Source organism: Peromyscus leucopus, chromosome 4 (assembly GCF_004664715.2).
Source record: "Peromyscus leucopus breed LL Stock chromosome 4, UCI_PerLeu_2.1, whole genome shotgun sequence".
Lineage (NCBI taxonomy): Eukaryota > Metazoa > Chordata > Mammalia > Rodentia > Cricetidae > Peromyscus > Peromyscus leucopus.
The window spans coordinates 93,881,688-93,902,581 of NC_051066.1; the positions used below are offsets into that span (position 1 = coordinate 93,881,688).

The window sequence follows — 20,894 nt, forward strand, 5'->3', positions numbered from 1 at the left end:
GCACTTGGTGTACATGTGAGATGAGCACATTCTTACATGTGTGAGCCGCCATGCACACCAGCCTGTCTTGGCATCCCCGAAAAGTGTCAAGGAGGACCTCAAAACTTCCACCTACTTTCTTAGAGGAGGAATACAACCAAAACTTTTTGGCTTTTCTTTTTTATGTCTATTTTTTATGGCTTATTTCAAAAACAACTTTTGTTTTTATGATGTAAAAGGAAATTCCTTCCAAATCATTATGTGTATGTGGTGGGGGGAGTGAGGGGATGGAAAGACCAAGAGACCTTGTGCACATACATGCTCATGGGTGGGGCGTACTTGGAGTAGAGTTCAGGGCCTCAGTGATACGAAGCCAGGGTTCCGCCGGTGAGCTCCGCTCCCCGTCCTTCCTTCTCTAGTTTTGGCTTCTATTTTTCTTTGAAGTAAAGTAGTTTGGAATTATTTTCTGATAGAGATGAATAAACAGCCTATCACCATTTGGGCCCTGTTAAAAAGTAGAAGTCCAGAGGTTACACAGTTGTGTTTACAACTGATTTCTTACTCTCTGGTTACTAGAGGATTGGTAAGGGCAGATAGTTAACCTCCCTTTCCATACACTGATACTCAAATGCAAAAAATAAGAGAGGCAGCGGGGTGGTGGTGGTGCACACCTTTAATCCCAGCACTCAGGAGGCAGAGGCAGACAGAGCTCTGTGAGTTCGAGGCCAGCCTGGTCTACAGAGCTAGTTCCAGACAGGCTCCAAAGCTACACAGAGAAACCCTGTCTCAAAACCCTCCTCCCCCAAAAAAAAAAAAAAAAAAAATTAAAAAAAAGTGAGAGGCTCTATTTTGCAAGTTTGGCCCATTAAGAATACTGTCACATCTCTGGGCAGTCTAACACCAGTTTGATTATTTGTGGGTGGTTTGTAAGAATTTCCTCTAAGAGACTGATATGGAACTTGGGAAATTCACCCTGAGAGAAAGTACTCACTTTTACTGTAATAATGAGAATTTTGAAAACTGAATTAGAGTGTGAGAGAGAGAAAAAGAGAAATGTGCGTGCAGAGGCCAGGGGCCAACCTCTGCGAGTTGGTTCTCTCCTTCTACTGTGAATTCTGGGATTCCCAGCCCATGTCATTAGACTTACATGGTGTCTTGGGGTTTCTATCGCTTTGATGAAACACCATGACCAGAAGCACCTTAGGGAGGAAAGGGTTTATTTCAGCTTACACTTCCACATCACAGCCTATCATGAAAGGAAGGCAGGGCAGGAACCTGGAGGCAGGAGCTGATGCAGCAGCCATGGAAGAGTGCTGCTTACTGGCTTGTTCGCAGTGGCTTGCTCGACCTGCTTTCTTATTGCACTCAGGACCACAGCCCATAGGAGCATTACCCACAATGGGCTGAGCCCGCCCTCCCACACCAGTCGTCACGAGATGACCCATATACCTGTCGGTAGGCCAGTACTGTGGAGGCCTTTCCTTAAGTGATATTCCTTCTTCCCAGATGACCCTAACTTGTGTCGGCTGACATAAAGCTAGCCAGCACACAGGGTAAGCCTTTTGACACACTAAGCCATCTCCCTAACCCATAAACTACATCTTAAAAATCATAGGTAGTCAATAACCTATGCAGATTTCAAATGGACGGAATAAAATACAACTATATTTTCAACAAGAAAGAATTTTTCTCCGACCTCAGAAATGCCACAGTGACCAGAGTCTAGCAGTGGCGTCTGCTGCTGAAGTACTCATGACCATGTCAGGGGAGAATGCTCTCGGGTGCCATCAGGCGTCACTTAACGGTTAGGGGATAGTTTTAAAGAAGTGCATCAACAGGCTGTTCATCATTGTGCTGACGTCATAGAGTGTGCTGGCTGGAAGATCACTGGGCAGCAGTCTATGGAGCTGCTGTTGTAGGTGCAGTCTGTTCTGACCTCACTGTTAAGCAGGTGACTACCCCAAAACCACTGAGTTGTACACCTTAAAATGATGTGTAAGTTCCAGCCCAGTAAAGCTGTTTTAAAAGAACATCGTAGTTGGCGCCTCTTGACGGGGATCTTTAAAATTTTCTTCTTTCAGGTCCCTTTTGCAAGATATGTGGCAAGAAATAACATACTGAATTTAAAACGGTGAGTCACATTACTCCCTGCATGTGGGAGGCATGGGGACGAAGTAAGAGAAGAGAGGGCTTTTTATTCTGAAACTTTCACAGAGGGAAGAATTCTGGGCTTGAAGTATTGAGCAGCATGTGCTGGGAAGCCCAGCCCCAGGGCCCGTTTGTCCTCAGATGACTAGAATGTCACCAGACATCTTACCTTTAGAAGAAATGAAGCGCTCAGGTCACGTGACAGGCCTGCCATCTATTCTGTGCTTTCTACATGTCCCCAGGCAACAGAACCAATGATGTTTTCAAAAGGTTGCTTGGGGGGAGGGGGTCTGGCTGTTCTTGAACTCAGATGGCCCCTTTTAAGGTTTAACTGGAAGGACAAATGGCCAGTGGTCTCTGAAAGCTCCTTGTGCAGGTAACGGAACAGAAGCCGCTGTAGAGAACAGGGTAAGTCAGCAAGAGCACCCAGCGCTGAGATGCAGGCGCTTGGCAGCAGGGACAGGTTCTGTGCCCACTCTGATACCTACCGCAGGGGTCAGACTCCGGGGTCTCCATGAGTTTGAGCTGTACTGCTGTCAGTGAGGCACGCCACCTCACAGCCGCTCTCTTCAAGTGAACCCGCAGCAATAAGTGCTGTACGTCCGCAGTTACCACTCAGCCACAAAGTGGGGGTGGTTCTGTGTAGAAAGCTATCACTTCAGGTAAAAGTGGTGTAACTTTTCTCTCTCAGACCAAACAACAACAACAAAAACATTTAACAGTGCAAGGACTGGGGTGTAGATTATGAGGTCTGCTTCAAATCTGACTTTGAACCACTGAGTATCATATGGATTTTTTTTTTCATCTTCATTACATTTCTTTTGCTCAGTAATTCCTCATACATACTTGTTTTCAATAAGTAGCCATCTAAGAAAGCCTTTTCTTCCCCCAGATACTGCATAGAGCGGGTGTTCAGACCTCGCAAGTTAGACCGGTTTCACCCCAAAGAACTCCTGGAATGTGCATTTGATATCGTCACGTCCACCACCAACAGCTCTCTGCCCACTGCCGAAACCATCTACACTATCTATGAAATCATCCAGGAGTTTCCCGCGCTTCAGGTTCCTTTCTGCACTTTAACGTGTTAAATGGCACCACTAGCCTCCTTCCCTAAGTGTGGTGAGGAATCCGCACCCACTGCCCACCTCTTGCTTGGTGCTGGCGCAGATCACAGCTTCTCTGAAGCCAACTGCAAAGAGTCTGAGGGTGGTGCTTTGAGCTTCATCTTAGGCTCGCTTCTCCCCTGACAGAGCTGGCGTGTTGGGGTTGGGTGAATGTAGTTTCTCTACCCATTCTTGGGAAAATTCAAGAATGAGGCTAAGCTTCCTATGACGCTCTCGTGCATCCCTACCTGCTCATCATACCTCCGTGCCCCCTCTTCATCTCGTCTATTACCTCCCCAGCACCCCATGCCCCTTCTCACCCGTTCTCTTCCCTCACTGATGGGGACTGCTTGCCTGCTTCTCACAGTCCCTGCCATCCCCCACTGTCAGTCATGGATGCCCACGTGTTAGAACGTCTTCCTCACCCAGCCATGGTTTGCACCCTTTCTCCCAGGAAGTCCCTCAGGGTTGGCTGGCTGGTCACCTTTTAGTCTCAGCCCTCAGCTCTTGATATGAGGATCCTGGTGCTCACTTGAGTTTTTTTCTCCAAGCACTTGTACTTATGGAGGTAGAGCCTTTGGGCCATTCTCCAGTTGCCCCAGCACACCCGTAAGAACTCAGGAACTGGCTGCTGTGGCCAAAAGTAACGATAACCACTAACCACCTTCTGCTTGCAAGTCAGTTACCATTGGACGGATTTCTTGCTTCACAATCACATGAGCTCTTTGAGGCTCTTTAACTTAGCTAAAGATCAGCCAGTGTATTTATGCATATTATAAAAGTGTTACATCCTTCAACTATAACACTGTGAAGATAATGGATATGAAAAATAAACCAGGAGAGAAGATACTACATTTAAGCCCTTCTGTGGTGTTAGGATAATAAATTAATTACTAGATATCAGATTTGGCCACATACCTGTATTGCTTTTATAATGAAAATAATTGCATTTTTCTCTATATCCTAGGAAAGAAATTACAGCATTTACTTGAACCATACAATGTTGCTGAAGGCAATTCTCCTACACTGTGGGATTCCAGAAGATAAACTTAGTCAGGTCTACATTATTTTGTATGATGCTGTGGTGAGCATTTACTTACTTTGACTTGATGTTGAAGGACAATAAATAGCCCATGGTTATTCTCTGACTCATGCAACCATAAAACTACATTGAGAATTTCATCTCCTTTCTTCATTGCTCTAATGTGACAGAACCAATTGTGGTTAAGGTTTATTTTTATTATTTCTAATTATGTGTATGTAGGGGAGGTAACAGTGTGGGCAATCTGTGGTTAATGCAGAATGAATTGTGACATTCATTATTGTTACTTTTCAATACATGAAGGCCTTGGCCAGCTTTTCATTCATCTGGCAGATTGGCTTTGGGAGTTGCAATATTACTGTCTGTTCTCTAGAGATTGTCTCTTCCTCCCAAAGTGCTGCTGCTGTTTGGCCGTGCGGGGTGCAGCAGAATGCAGATGGGGCACTGGCAGCGGCCCCGGGCCTGGGGAGAGAGGGTTGATGTTCATTCTTTGTTTGTTTTTAGGAGGTTTTTCGTTTTGTTTTGTTTTTTGAGACCGGGTCTCACTATGTAGACCAGGCCGACCTTGAATTCACAGAAGGCTGCCTTTGCCTCCCAGGAACTAGGTGTCTTTCATTGTTCCATTTCTCTTCTCCATCAGACTGAGAAGCTGACAAGGAGAGAGGTGGAAGCTAAATTTTGTAACCTGTCGTTGTCTTCTAATTGCGTAAGTACCTTCTGATAGCGTGATTGCCACTGTCTGTCATTTTATGATGTCAGAAAATGTCACCAGATTTTTGTAGCAAGCAACACACATCTGCCACTCACAGATGCAGCGTCCCCCTGAGTGTTAGTGCCATGGCAACCACTGAGATTAGAAGAGAGGACCCAATGCTGTGATGCAAGAGCCCTTCTGAGCGTCCTCCACCTGCTGCCTGGCCTACTCTTCCTTGAGCACCAGGCCTTTCTTTATCACCCTTGTAAAGCCTGTGCTGGGCACAGCCTCCTGCTGAGCAAGCCCAGCACCAAGCTGCCCTCTTCTGAAACAGGTCATGTGGAACCAGGGCACAGACTTCTACAATCCTTCTGGATAGTGCTATGCTCACCCCAGGTCTTCTCCTCTTTAGCACTGAGTTGGAGCTCCTACTTCCCTAGAAAATTCCTACCTCTAAATCCTCCTGTTGGATCCAGTCAGCAATAGGAGACTCTTGAATGGTAAACAGGTCAGCTGTAATTTCTCCACCGATGTCCGTTAATCCAGCTCTTTGGCACAATAGACCACATTTAACTGAATGGCTGGACAACAGGAGAAAACAGAATTTTGTGTATTTTCCTCCATATGTATATAAGGAAAAATTGGTTTTAGTTTTTTTTTGCAGTGTTAAAAATTAAACCTAGGGTCTCATACATGCTAGGCTATCACACTCTTCCATTAAACTACAGCCCCAGCCCCAAGAAAAGAGTTTTTTATGTTTAAAACTTTCCCAGAAACAACTGGGCATGTAGTGGACACCATTAATCCCACACTCAGGAGCAGAGGCATTAGTTAGAGGCCAGCCTGGTCTGCAGAGCAAGTTCCAGGATAGCCAGGGGTACACAGGGAAATCCTGTCTTGAGAAATAAAAATAAGTTTAAAAAAATAAAAAATAAAACTTTCCCAGAAGCTTTACAGCCCTTGATCTGAAACTTCATTACATGATCCTACAGTGTCAGCAAAATTGACAGGTTCAGTAGGCTACAATATGATTGTAGATAAGCCAAGTAGATCCCCCGACTCTTCTGGACACCTACTGTATGGTTGGTACATGGCTGAACATAGAAGAATGAGAGAGGACCTTCACAGCGTATGTCTGCCCTCAACTCTTTGAAACAACTTTCACGGGGCACCCATACACCACGGTTGAAAGAAACGCCCACTTTCATTTAGGGAAGGTATACTAGTTCGCTTTCTGTTACCAAGATGAACACCCAAGACCAAAAGCAACTTGGGAGGAAAGGGTTTATTTGGCTTACACTTCCATGAAGTCAGGACAGGTGGAGCAAAGACCATGAGGAACCCTGCTTACTGGCTTGCCCCAGCCCCATGGCTTGCTCAGCCTGATGGAGGCAATTCCTCAACTGAGGGTCCCTCTTCCAGTGTAGAAAGTAAATGAGATGCACAGGGCTCACTAGAAACTGAGCCAAGTTAAACCTTAAATATTTAATATTGGAGGAGATATTAGTGACTGAATAGCCTAAGGTTCAGGCATGAAGAACACATTTACACATACCCTAAAGATGCCCAAAGCCACTTCCTATGTGTAGAAATAGCCCCAGGAATAAAACGGAGCCAAGAATCTGGCTGAAACCATCCAGATCAGTGACTCCATTCCCAGAAGGCTCTTTAAACTAATGCCACATTTGAAAATGTCTCACAGATGTTAAACACTGTTGCTAAAATGTCAACTTTTCTTTGTGATGATGCTGAGCAAGAAATGTATTTGGCTAGTTTTAAAAGGAAAAAATGGGATCTAATAATGACATTCAGTACTTGGTTATTTTTAAATGGTGCTCCAGGTCCATTAGAGAGGGAAGAAGCAGGTCAGGTGCCAGTGTCCAACCCGTCTTAATTCACAGTGACATCTTGAAACCCAAGAGACATTGAGATTCATCCAGATTCACATGGGTGCAAAGTCTTCATCATGGCCCCTGGCAGTTCTTAATTGGGAGACTTGATTGCCAGCCCTAGGGAGGAAGAAAAGAAATACTCAAGCAGGCACAGTGGCCTAGCATTCAGGAGGCAGAGACGAGAATCAGCAGATCTCTGAGTTTGAGGCCAGGTCTGCACAAGGAGTTCCAGGGCTATAAATAGGTAGATGGGTGGGTGGATGGATAGCATAGGACAGGACAGGAAGGTGATAGATAGATGAAAAGGAAAGAAACTAACTCTGGGATCTAAGGTGCAAGTGACTTATACTTAACTGACTGCATTAAGCTGAGTCATCGTTGAGTTCCTGGTTTTGTGTTCCAGTATAGAGGTGGGCCTGATTCTGCCTGCAGTGGAGCGAGCTATAATTTTGGTCTTGTTTCCAGCTCGGCTCCTGGTAGTTCTGCCTCTGGCACCACATCCATAGGTACCCCCTCTTCCTTCTGCTGTGTGCTGGGCACTGCGCTCAGGCACAGTCCTCCATCCCCTGCACTGGTCTTCTCAGGAGCAGGCAGTGATGGAAACAGTGTGCATCTAACATCCACTGTGAGCTGAGGGAGCAGGCGGAGGCAGTCCCAGGCTCCCAGGAGGGATTACTCTAGCAAAGGGAGAAGAGAGGATTTCTGGCTAACTGTGACTATCTGAACGAGTTGTGCCCCTGTGGTAATGGAGATGAGGATGAGGAAGGTCAAGGGAAACAAGGTTTACAGGGGAAGATGCCCAAGAGGCTCTGCAGGGGCGGGGTCACTTCTGGCCAGTGCTCACCACTGAATGAGTGGACTGTATGTCTCACGCTTCTGTGGGCTGCTTCACACTGGGGTTTGGGGGGAAAGGATAATCTTTAGGATTGTAGCAAAGTCTGGGATCACCTGACCACAAAGTCCTGGGGCTGCCCAGGCTCCATGGGTCCCCAGCATGTGGAAGGTCTGTGCACCGCCCTTCTGCAGGGCGGCAGCTGACGGGGCCTCTTTGCTTTCCAGCTCTGCCGCCTCTACAAGTTCATCGAGCAGAAGGGGGACTTGCAAGACCTAACCCCAACGATCAACTCACTCATAAAACAGAAAACAGGCGTGGCCCAGCTGGTGAAGTATAGCTTGAAAGACCTAGAGGAAGTGGTCGGGCTGCTGAAGAAACTGGGCGTGAAGTTACAGGTTTGAAGGCTGTTCTGTGCCGCCGGTGCGGGCCAGCAGTGTCCACAGTAGCTCCGGGGGCGGGGATGGGGTGTTATTTCCTTAACGCTAGTGTTGTATTTTTCCAGAAAAACTCTGCTTGGGATTTCTTTGCAAGCATCACTGTTTCTGTCACACACCCACGCTGTGGTGTATGCCTCAGAGAGGGGATTATTGTCAGAGAGCTTGGCAGGCTCCAGTACATAGCTCTTGCCCGATCTCTCAAAAGTTTCTGTTTATGCAGAATAATTGAAACAGAGTTGTACTCCACATTCCACAACTGAGGCTGCTGACCCTGCGTGTTGCCCTTCCCTCCACAGGTCTCCATCAACCTAGGCTTGGTTTACAAGGTGCAGCAGCACACTGGCATCATCTTCCAGTTCCTGGCATTCAGCAGACGCAGGCAGAGGGCTGTGCCTGAAATCCTGGCAGCTGGCGGCAGATATGACCTGCTGGTGAGAGCGTGTTCTTTGGGTATGGACTAGCTCTGGCTGGCTTCTAGTTTTCAACTTACTATTTTGAATTTTTTCGCTGTGATGCTAAGTGGTAAACCAGTAAATCCTATCCAGTCCCTCTTAGCATCCATCTAGGAATACTGAGTGGACTGAGGAGCTAAGCATGGTGATGCACGCCTGTAATCCTAGCCCTTGGGTGGCAGAGGCAGGAGGATTGCTGCAAATTCAAGACCAATGTGAGCTACATAGCAAGTTGCAGGCCAGCCAGAGCTATATAAGGACACCTGTCTCAAAAACAGAACAGAATGTGCAGGTGGGATGCTAGCACTTAGGACAGGGACGGGATTGAGCTAGACTCAGCTACACGTGAAGCTCAAGGTTACCATGACTACATGAAACTCTGTCTTTAAAAAACAAAAAATAGATGAGAGAAGGGAGGCAAAGAGGAGATGGTCAAAGTATATTATATAGTTGTATGAAATGTCCTTATGGAAGGCAGTACTAGGTACAATGAATGTAGGCCAATAAAAAACCAATAGGACTGTAGATGGTAAAGGTTTGTATGTAGATGACTGAGTTCTGTGAATAATAAAGTTGGAAGGAGAGATCTGACTCCACAAAGTTGTCCTCTGACCTCCACACATACACACACTACAGAATAGTAGTAATAGTAGTAGTAATAATAATAATAATTTGAGGCTGATAGGAAACTGCAAAGATGGTACAAATAGGTCTGCAGGACCTTTACCCATTCTCTTCCCTAATCCATATCACTTAGCATAGACTGTCAAAAGTAGGAATGGGCACACTGAGTTATACTGTTTATCATGTCGACTCCCGTAGGCCACCACAGTCAGACACAGCCATTCATTACACTCTCAAGATCTTCTCATTTGATGCTGTATGATGGTCAGGGTTTTCAGTATACTCAGTAGAAACAGTAGAGAGATGCACTCTATCACAGTCTGGAACCCACATGTGTGATGTTAAATTACCTAGGGATGGTAAGTAATAGAGATGAGTATCTGGGCAATGGTAGCCCATGCCTTTAATCCAAGTACTCTGGAGGCAGAAGCAAGTGGATCTCTGTGAGTTTGAGGCCAGCCTGGTCTACAGATCAAGTTCAGGACAACCAAGGCTTCACAGAGAAATCCTGTCTTGAAAAACTAATAAATAAATAAGTGAATGGATAGATAAATAAATAAATAAATAGGATGGGCAGGATTAATTTTACTAACAGTTTTATATTTAGCCTGTTATGTCCTAAATATTATTTCAACAGGTACTGAAACTTCTAAAACTTGTGTTGTTTTTTTTTTAATTCTGAGTCTCTGCAGCAAGCATGTGCTTTAGACACACAGCACATTTCAATTTGGAAATTTCAGATACTCGGTAGCTCCATGTAGCCAGTGGCTAGCACAGTGACCCATGCAGATCTAGACAAAGCACTTGACTGCATACTCAATTCTCCATCTGCACATACATACACATTCCACTTTTTTGTTGTTGTTGGATCCTTTAATTACTGACACAAAACTTGGTTTTATTTATGGGATTTTTTGGTTTTGTTTGTTTTGTTGTTTGTTTATGGGAGCTTTTTTGTTTGTTTGTTATACAATGTCTCATGAGCCCAGGCTGGCCTCAGACTCTCCCTGTACCTAAGGCTGGTCTTGAACCCTTGATCTTCCTCCTGCCTCTGCCCCCAAGTGCTGAGATCACAGGCATGCACCATCATGCCAGGCTCTTGCGAGCTTGCTTTTTCACCATTGCTTTCCGCAATGTCTCTGTCTTATAACCAGCCCTCTGGTCTATCCACAGATTCCCAAGTTCCGAGGTCCCCAGGCTCTGGGGCCGGTGCCCACTGCTGTCGGCGTCAGCATAGCCATAGACAAGATATTCGCCGCCGTCCTCAACATGGAAGAGCCTGTAAGTCCTGCTGCCTTCCAGCATGCCTGGAGCCGTCTCCATTCCCAGCGTGACTGCTAACCTTTGGAGCTCAGCACGTGACAAGTGAGGCGTGCCACCAGAGCAGACAAAGCTGGGCACGGTTCCCTCACTTGTGACTCTAGCCACCCACCTGGAGACAAGGGCAGAACCCACAGGTTGAGAACTCGGTCCCCAAGTCTGCCCCTCCACGTCCAGTGCCAGCTGAAGCCCCGTTTGTCTGTCTGTGCACCTGACTCGCTGTAGCTCAGCGTTCATTAACCTCCTTGGGTTTGATCCGTTTCTTAGAGCAAGTGGCAGAACTCAGGACACATTGTGTTGACCCGTTTAATATAAAGGATGTTAGAGTGAGGGGTGAGGAAGGCAGTCTAGGCTCTTCAGGAAGGGACGCTGAGGTGCTTTGCCGTGTCTGATGCACCTTCCTCTGGGCTCTCTACAGGCTGGCCTGAGGCTGCCCTCCCGGAGCCTCCTTCCTGCCACTCGGAAGCACTCTGAACCTTACCATTCGTGGCTTGGTGGAGGCTCCATTGCATAGCAGGATTGATTATGTCGACAGGGATCCACTTACCATCCCCCACCCCCCACTCCTGGCACTGGAGCTGTGTCTGATGGCCCCAACCCTTTATCCTGCCTCAGTCTACCCAAGGGCTGGCCTCTGTGTCAGCTCATCTCATTAGCATAGAAAAAAGCATCTCTTTGAGGAAATGGGGACCAAGAGCACACAGCTGCTGGTCCTCTACTCTCCGGCTGCTGCTGATTCAGACACCTGTCCCACCTCGCTCCACATCTGTAATACACTGTATAGATAAAATATTCTGGTTCTTAACAACTTTTATCAAGCCTCTTGCTCAAAAACCCAGCTATAGTCTATAAAGCTAAAAAATGGCTTTCCCCTATTTCAGGCAAGATCCATTTTCCAGGAGAGGGGAAAACGTATATCTTCCTAATAATGAAGGATAGCTGAAATAATGTCTGTGTTAAAAGATGAATGTTGGCCAGGCATGGTGGCACGCACCTTTAATCCCAGCACTTGGGAGGCAGAAGCAGGAGGATCTCTATGAGTTCGAGGGCAACCTGGTCTACAAAGCGAGTTCCAGGACAGCCAGGACTGTTAAAGAGAGAGAATGAATAGAAAGTTCTTTTAACTGTGTTGTTCTGTTTTTCATGATGTCATTTTAAACCAAAGCCATCTGTGCACTGTGTGGCTGTTCACAATTCTGGGGTGCTGCTGTCTCCCCCACAGCTGCAGTGTCCCCCTCTGGTGTAACTGCTGTTTCTCATCAGGTTACAGTAAGCTCCTGTGACCTCCTGGTTGTCAGTGTTGGCCAGATGTCCATGTCCAGAGCCATCAACCTAACCCAGAAACTCTGGACAGCGGGAATCACTGCAGAGATCATGTATGACTGGTCACAGGTAAGGGACAGAAAGTTGTGAATGAAGAGCAAATAGTTATGAGGGTAAGTCAGCCCTTCACAGGCCACATGGAACCACAGGGCCCAACCAAAATCCTAAACTTACTTACAACGCTGAGACTTTTGTTGTTACTTCTCATTTGTAACTCAGTGGCGTTTCTCAAGGGTGAGCTTTGTAGTGATAATGGTACTGTCTAGGGGTCAAGATTGGTAAAGAGTTAAAGGCAGAAAAACACAAGAGCACACCGGAAGCAGCAGGGAAAACCCCAGACACAGCAAGGCACATAGAGAGACAGACAGACCCTCAACAGAGCAACTCGGAGCCTCAAGTCCGGCCTCCTTGTGGGTTGGGAGTTTAGGGGTCCTTGAGCCCTCCTTGTCCCTGTATTTAGGGTTGGTCAGTTTAAACAAAGACAGGGAAGCTGACAGGCCCAAAACTTGGGGTAACTGTGTGCTGGTCTAGCCTTGAACTCCTTAGACCAGTCTCATGACAGCGGGCCTCGGACAGAAGCAGCAGCTGCCCAGCCTTAGTTAGGTCTTTGTCTCAGTTCAGGAGTGTGAGCAAGGGAAGTGTGCCATCTCCACATCTCTCTGCCTCGGGGATCTGTCTAACTCCACTTTCACGTCGCAGTGTCCAAAGGTTGGACACAGGGGCTGCAGAGGCCTCAGTGGTTGAGAGCCCTTGCTGCTCTCCCAGAGGACCCAAGTTCTGGTCCCAGCACCATGTCAGGTGGTTTACATCAGCTCCAGGCGTCCAACCCCTCCTGCCCTCCGCAGGTACCTATACACATGTAGGTATATACACACAGAGACACACACACATATGCATCAAAATATAAATACATTTAAAAAGAAAAAAAAGACTGGATGTGCCTGCGAGTCTACACCGAGTCTATCGGATGGAGTTTAACCTCTGGCGTTAGCTTCTGACTGCTGCTGTCACAGATGACCACAAGCCCGGGGCTTAGTGGTTTTGTTTGCCTAAGTTCCTGGAAGTCAGCGGCCTGGGTTAGGCTGGATTGGCAGGGCTTGCCCCTCCTGAGGCCCAGGGATGGGTCTGTTCCTGCCTTTTCCTCCTGCATTGGCTCAGTCCCTTCCTCCCTGTAAACTCAGCAGTGTGGCGTCTTCTCCGAGGCTTCCTCTTCACTGAGGCTCTGTCTTGCTCGGTGATGGCCCAGGGCAAGCATTGACAGGTTCCAGGGACTAGGATGTGGACATCTGCATGGGGCCAGGGCTGGCTCACTGCAGAGGGCACTCTGGACTTGGTGTGTCTGGATTTCTGTAAGTCTTAAGACCTCCAGTGTGTAGACCTGGTCCCTGCTACGGGTATGGAGGTAAGGAAAGTGGTACCCCATAACACTGGCCTGCCCTTCAGAATTGGGGGTGGGAGCTTCAGATACCCGGTGTCTGCACTATCACAGACAGATTGTGGGGGGAGGGTACTTCTAGATGCCACACTAATGGCACCCCAGGGCTCTGCAATGACCAGGAACACAGACAGGCCAACTCTCTGGCCATCAGCCTTCTGCGGCTGTGCTGTGTGTTCATATAAAAACTGTTGTCAGAATGCCAACCATCAGTTTTTAATCATGTGACAGAAAGAGCATCAGTTTGCTTGTTTCATGTTAGAAAAGTATTCTGTTGTTTTGTTTCTGTTTTGTGAGACAGGATCTCACTGTGTAGCCCATCCTCTTAGCCTCCTCTGGCGACAGCCAGAACACCCAGTTTAATTCTACTTTCTGCCTTTCACTGTTTCCTAATGCCTTGGCTTTCCTAAAAGGCTGTGTGTGTGTGTGTGTGTGTGTGTTACAGTTCTTGGCACCTTTTGTTAAGACTTGAAGCCATTGAAAATCTCTTCCTGTCACGACTACATTGCTCGTTCGCTGTCCTTCAGAACAATCATGAGAGCAGAGAAAGCACATGAGATTTCCTTCCTGGAATTCGGTACCCCTCTCCCTAACATCCATATCCCCTCAAGTCAGCGTATTTAGTAACTCACTTTGCGATTACAATAGGAAGCAGTGTTTCTTTGTCCTTAATGACCTGAAGGGACTCCAGGCACACATGTTCATTTGTCTCACTTTTTGTTTCAGTCTCAAGAAGAGTTACAGGAGTACTGCAGACATCATGAAATCACCTATGTGGCCCTGGTCTCTGATAAAGAAGGAAGCCATGTTAAGGTAACGATCGTAGGAGGACTGGAGATGTACCTCCGTGGCCGAGTACTCGCCCAGCATGGGTGAGACCCTTGATTCAGTCCCCAGTAAAACTGCACACACATGCGCCAGTGAGACCATGGAAATCAAACGCAGGTCCTCTACAAGAACAGCCCGTGTGCCGAGCCCCTGAGCCATCCCCCAGCCCTGGGCTCTTTTCTTAGGAGAGCTGTACCTGTCACCAGCATGCCTTCTGAGTCTTCCTAAACAATTTTACTTTGTTGTACCTAACAAAGTGTCCATAAACCTACCACCTCATGACCTTTTTTAAATACTGTTTTTAAAGGGAAAAAATTGACCTTTATATCCCTCATTCTCTTTATTTTCTCTCGTAATGCTATCAGGTTTTGATAGCAGAATTTTATAAATTGAATTGGACTTGTGTTTTCTGTAAGAGTTTGTATGCGATTACAATTAGAATTGCACCTCAAATGTGTGGTATGATCATATAAAACCACACGGGCCAGGCTGAAGAGGTAGCTCAGTGGATAAAAGCACATAATAATACTCTTCCAGAGGTCCTAGGTTCGATTCCCAGCACCCACATAAGGACTCAACCACCTGGAGCTCCAGCTCCATGAGAATGTAATACCTCCCGCCTCTGCAGGCAATCTGCACTCATGTGCACATACCTACACACAAACATACACATAATTAAAAAAAAAGAAAAAACAAGTAAACAAAGCCCACAGCGGCCTCCATTCATAGTGGTTGAGCTGGCTCCTTCAGGATGAGCCAGGAACTGCATCTTTGCCATCATAGTTTCCTTTGCGACCACTCAGGTATTCCTTGGTTATTTTTCCCACTGTCTCTAAGCTCTGGGGGGATGGTCCTGCTTTGGTTCCTGATATTAGTAATTTGTGTCTTCCCGCATTCTTCATTTTAACACAGCATATTTAATTTCACAGATCATTTTATTGTTAAACTAACTTTACAAACGATGGATTTCAAAGTGGCATTTTCGTACATTCTTGCCATTGTACTTGGTTGTATTCGTGTCCTTCCACCTGGCTCCCCCCACCTCCCTACCCTCTTCTCTATGGTCCCCCCCACCTCCCTACCCTCTTCTTTTTGGTCCCCCCCTTCCTGCCTCTAAATAGTCTTTCCTCTTGCTTTCATGTCATTTGGACTCCATTACCTTTTCCCATACCCCCTAAGATCTGTCTCTCTCATGTCTCCCCTTTTCTAAAATGTGTGTGAGCCTGAGTGTACACACACACACATCTAGATTCCACATAAAAGAACACACATAGCATTTGTCTTTCTGTGTTTGGCTCATTTTGCTTAGCATCATAATTTCCAGTTGTATCCATTTTCTTACAAATGTCATGATTCCATTTCTATTACAGCTAAAAAAAATGGCTTTGTGTGTTATGTACCACACTTCCTTTATCCATTCAGCTACTGATGATGAAATGGAATCCCGGCTGGTTCCATTTCTTAGCTGTTTGTGCTTAGGGCAGTAATAAACATGGATGTGCAAATATAATTTTATGGGGGACATAAAACTTTTTTGCATGATTATGAGCTAGAAAATGCTAATCAGCATCCTGCAGAGAACAATCTCAGCCTGGAAGGTGGTAGCAGGTAGTGGGGACATCTTCAAGTGCTGGTGGGGTTTCTGGATGCACAGACAGGCAGCCTATAGGTGTGTGCTAAAGGGCCTTATAAATGAGGGCACAGCAAAGGTCACGGGGTGTTTTCTAGTAGTAGGTTGTCTCAAAGATAGGGACACATCCTTAGAAAAGATTATGATTCTACCCTGATGTGTGACTTTTCCCAGGGAGTTGTACAGAAGTACTCATATACCTCAGAGAGGACAGATAGACAAACTATTTCCCTCGAGTCCAGCTTGGCAGAGCGATGAGTTTACTGAGATTGCTTACAAAAGCACGGGTAGCTGAGAGGCCGCTGCATCGAGCCCCGCCCAGCAGGGCACAGCTCAGGACAGCGGCTTCTCCGGAGGCCCAGCCCGTCCACCTTCTGTGCACTCTGACAACCGGGAGCACGTGCGGCAGGGACAGAGTGCATGTGCTGGGTGAGGGGTGGAAATGGAAAGTGAAAATCTGATGACCCTCTCTGCACCCTTCTGAGAATGCGAACAGGTCCACCCTGTGAGCCCCAAACCTGTGAGCATCTTGAGTAGGTATCAGCTGCTCTGACATGCCCAAGGATGAGTGCCACTATGCCCAAACAGTCTGTTTTGGATGAAGGCTACTTACTTCAGCAGGCGAGAATGGTCATAGCTAGTGTTAGTTTTCTGGCTGCGTTGTGTTCTTACCCTGTAGGAAACGTCACGAAACACGACAGAATCCGCTTATAGAGTTTATTAGAAAACAAAGGACAGAAAGTGTGCAGGCCTGTGGGAGAGACACGTGTGTGGAGAAGAGAATGGGGAATATCGCGCCGGACTTTTAAAACCGGCTGGGGGCGTGGCCAGGTCACGTCACTACTCTACGCGTGTGCGTAGATCACATGGTCATGTTGCGCGCTTACATAACCATGCAATGCCACGGACTCTTGATCACGCGAGACCCCTTGGCCCGGAACTTGCTAGGCTGAGATATCCGGGCCCATCAGGTATCCTAGCTATGGGACGCTCTTGATGCGGAAATGGCTAGGCGGAAGTGTCCGCCTGATAAATGTAACCGTGTTGTGAACCCTTCAGCTAGATCAGGGAGTCTGGATGTGATTTAGCAGCCAGTGGGAAGCCAGTAAAATCTGGACAAAGGGTACATCAGAACTGAATTGGAAAATGTTTACTTGCAGGGATATTATTGGGCAGACTGAGGGAACTGAAAACAATGTGACAGCATCAGGCTAGCCAGGCCACAGCTGGGGAAAGTGAGGTGGTGGGGCTGGTTTGTAAGGGGGTTGGCTGGGTGTTCAGAGAGCAATGGAGGAATATGGGACCTGTCCATCATGGCTGTTTGTTTTCATTCTTTCAACTCTAACCATTCCTGAGCAGACCAATATATCTCAGCAACAGCACTTAATGTTTGGAGCCATGTGGTTCATTACTGCTGCATCTCTGACCTTGACCTTGTTATAGTCTGTGTTAAGATGCTGGAACACCCCACAGTTGTGGCATAAAAGCATCTCCAGAGCCTGTGAGTCAAGCGCTTACCACCAAGCCTGATGACCTAAGTTCCATCCCCAGGACTCACACAGTAAAAGGAGAAACTCCACTCCTACAAGTTGTGCTCTAACTTCCACACACACACCATGGCGTGCATGCACCCATATACATACACATATACACACAAAATATATAACATTTCTTAAAGTGCTACTTTAAGAAAAAATTGCTAAATGTCCTCCAGGACAGAACCACCCCCAGTTAAGACCCACTGACTACAAACTGTTGACCCAGTCCCCTCACTAGGGCACAAGGAACCACCCTTTTGGCTTCAGAAACCTCCATATAACTGTTCCATTCTTTTCCAGGTCAAGTCCTTTGAGAAGGAGAGGCAAACAGAGAAGCGTGTATTGGAATCGGATCTTGTGGATCATGTTATGCAGAAACTGAGGACCAAAGTCAGTGATGAAAGGAACATCAGGTAACTTAGAACATATCCCAGAAGACTAACTGCACTTACCTGCATAGAACCTACATAAATTGAGTTTTAAAGCCAATTCTCGTGAGGTACAGATGAATCTGGATTGACTTAAACCAGTCTGTTGCTTCTGAATAATTCAATCGACATTTTAATTATGTCACTTGAACAAGACTTGTCACATATCGCTTTCAACATTTGTTTTTCTGTATGATGGTTCTTCTGGTCATAATGAAATTCCCAAGCCTGGGTAAGGAAAACAAAGTTGCTGGGTGGTGGTAGTATGCACCTTTAATCCCAGCAATCGGGAGACAGAGATCTCTATGAGCTCAAAGCAGCCTAGTCTACAGATTGAGTTCCAGGACATCTAGGGCTACACAGAGAAACCCTGTCTCAAAAAAAAAAGGAAGGAAGGAAGGAAGGAGAGAGAGAGAGAGAGAGAGAGAGAGAGAGAGAGAGAGAGAGAGAGAGAGAGAGAGAGAACAAGAAAGAGAAAGAGGAAAAGAAAGTAATTTAGCTGACAATCTATGAAGCCAAAAGTCCTGGATTGGGTGGCCCCACCCCTCTCTTTCTCTTCTGGTGAAGGCTCCTTTGTCTATGCCATAACATGGCAGAGAGGAGGAACAGTAAACAGCCATAGACAGAAGAAAACAAACACTTCATAACAAACTGAATTTGTGAGTACTCCGTAGGACCATTGTTAATCTTGGCCAAGGCCATGCATCTCTGTCCTAATTATTATCTACTAGGCCCCCAGCTCTCAATATCTCTACTCTGGGGATCAAGCTGCCAGCATATGAACTTTTGGAAACACATTTAAATTATATCAAACCATTAGTATTATATTAATTAAAATACATTCTATTTATATATAAATTTTATATAAATATATAAAATAAAATAGTTTAATACAAAATATTATAAGCTATTAAGATATATCAAACCAGTAGTATTTTCACAATTTTTAAAAATCATTTTTTTTCTTTTATTATTGATCATTTATTTGGTTTTTTGTTTTTTGTTTTTGTTTTTGTTTTTTGTTTTTGTTTTTGTTTTTTAACAATACCATTCAGTTCTACATATCAGCCACGGGTTCCCCTATTCTTCCCCCTCCCACCCCCTCCCCTTACCCCCAGCTCACCCCCCATTCCCACCTCCTCAACGGCAAATCCTCCCCCGAGGACTGCAATCAACCTGGTAGACTCAGTCCAGGCAGGTCCAGTCTCTTCCTCCCAGACTGAGCCAAGCGTCCCTGCATAAGCTCCAGGTTTCAAACAGCCAACTCATGCAGTGAGCACAGGACTTGGACCCACTGCCTAGTTGCCTCCCAAACTGATCAAGCCAATCAACTGTCTCACCTATTCAGAGGGCCTGATCCACCTGGGGGGGGGGGGGCTCTCAGCCATTGGTTCATAGTTCATGTGTTTCCATTCCTTTGGCTATTTAAAAATCATTTTAAAAGGTCAAAATCTGTCTGCCTCTATCTCATTTAGTCTGTTTAATGAGTGACTCTTGGCAGTATTTTATCTATGCAAATCAAAAGATACATTAATAATAGGTCCTGGGGAAAGAGCTCATATACACATGATCCAATCACCTAGATATTAATTTAGCAAAGTAAAATCATTAAAACTAAAAGTAATTGGGGAATGGAGAGATAGCTCAGTGGTTAAGAGCATGACCTCCAAGGGCACCAGGCACACACATGGTGCACATATGTGTGTGCAGGCAAAGACTCATACATATAAATACATCTAAACAAAATTTTAAAAAGAAAGGAAGTGTGGACTCAGCAGCTGCACCCAGTGGACAGCACCACCTCTTGTGGTGTGTGTGGGTCAGAACCTCTGTCAAGACACAAACGACACCACTGCTCAGACTCGGGGTGTCAGACCTCTGGTACCCTCACAATTACTTGAGAAGCTCCCAGAAATGTGTGGGTTATATTCATCAGTGTATTCTAGCTGAGGTGGGAATGATGGCATGGGTCTGTGATTCCCACCATTTAGCAGACTGAGGCTGGAAGATCACAAGTTCAAGGCCAGTCTGGGCTGCCAAGTGAAATTAAGCCAGCCTGAACTTAGCAACACCCTAAAACCCCATCTCAAAAATTTCAAAATCCATTAGAAATTGACACTTAAACATTTTTTAAAAATACTTAATCATTTTAAATGAAGGTAATAACCCATGTCATGCTGACCTCGATAACATATTTTCATGGAAAACAACTTTTTTTGGTTTTTCAAGACAAGGTTTCTCTGTGTAGCCCTGGCTGTCTTAGAACTTCCTGTGTAGACCAGGCTGGCCTCTAACCTCCAGAGATCCACCTGCCTTTGCCTCCCAAGTGCTGGGATTAACAGTGTGCCCCACTACCACCCGGCCAACTTTATTTTCAAAACAAAAACAAACAAACAAAAAAACCCAAAATAATAATTACAGTTTGAAAAGTGGTGTTTTTATGTTCAAAAATCTCCGAGGTGTTGCATTTTGTCTGTATCTCTGCAAAGCTTCAGTGGAAGGATGTCCATAAATAGGATAGATCATGTAATCCTACTTTCTTAAACCAAAACTATGCAATCTGTATACAGAAACTGTCTGGAAAACTGTACAGATGTTTAATTGTAATTACTTTTAGACATATCTTTGCAAATCTTGTATACATTCTCGTATCAAAACAACAGATCCAAGTATTGTAATCCTGACATATGCCTGTATTCCCAACACTTAGAAGGTCAGGAGTTCAAGGTCAGTTTGGGACTTGAATTTTTGTATTATGAGGGAGCTGAAAGAACACTCATTACATTTCACTAAAATAGCTGCCTATATGGAGCCAGGATTTCAGACCCAGCTGAATGAATCAGAATGTTTTCTTAGGCATTTGTTAACTTGAATCATGTCCTTCCTAATTTTTTTTTTTTTTTTTTACTTGCTCATGACCAAAAGGATCACTAAAAGCATTTTCTGCTGTTTTGATTTTTCCTCCAACTAATAACCAAGAGGACAATATTTTTACATTAGTAGGAAGGTGGCACGTGGTGAGGGCATCCTCATCTGAGATGCTTTCTGCCTCTTGACAGTTTCCTAATTGTGTGTTTGCTTGTTTTTAGAGACGCTTCTGATAATCTTGCTGCACAAGCTCTGAAGGGGTCGTTTTCTAGTGCTTCAGGTATAATCACTAATCGGAATCAGCGTTGAGAATGCTAT

The 20,894-nt window shown here is 45.7% G+C and overlaps 1 protein-coding gene across 4 annotated transcripts in view; it reads left to right on the forward strand.

Moving 5' to 3' along the window:
• Eif2ak4 (eukaryotic translation initiation factor 2 alpha kinase 4) overlaps positions 1 to 20,894 on the forward strand; it is a 95,173-nt gene that overhangs the window by 68,767 nt on the left and 5,512 nt on the right. For all 4 annotated transcript variants that reach the window (XM_028888088.2, XM_037205109.1, XM_028888089.2 and 1 more), the window contains 11 exons: positions 2,061 to 2,110; positions 3,020 to 3,188; positions 4,198 to 4,314; positions 4,913 to 4,978; positions 7,918 to 8,088; positions 8,427 to 8,561; positions 10,380 to 10,487; positions 11,790 to 11,918; positions 14,011 to 14,097; positions 17,581 to 17,693; positions 20,798 to 20,856. In XM_028888088.2, coding sequence (XP_028743921.1) covers positions 2,061 to 2,110; positions 3,020 to 3,188; positions 4,198 to 4,314; positions 4,913 to 4,978; positions 7,918 to 8,088; positions 8,427 to 8,561; positions 10,380 to 10,487; positions 11,790 to 11,918; positions 14,011 to 14,097; positions 17,581 to 17,693; positions 20,798 to 20,856 — 1,204 coding nt within the window. The remainder of the gene's footprint in view (positions 1 to 2,060; positions 2,111 to 3,019; positions 3,189 to 4,197; positions 4,315 to 4,912; positions 4,979 to 7,917; positions 8,089 to 8,426; positions 8,562 to 10,379; positions 10,488 to 11,789; positions 11,919 to 14,010; positions 14,098 to 17,580; positions 17,694 to 20,797; positions 20,857 to 20,894) is intronic.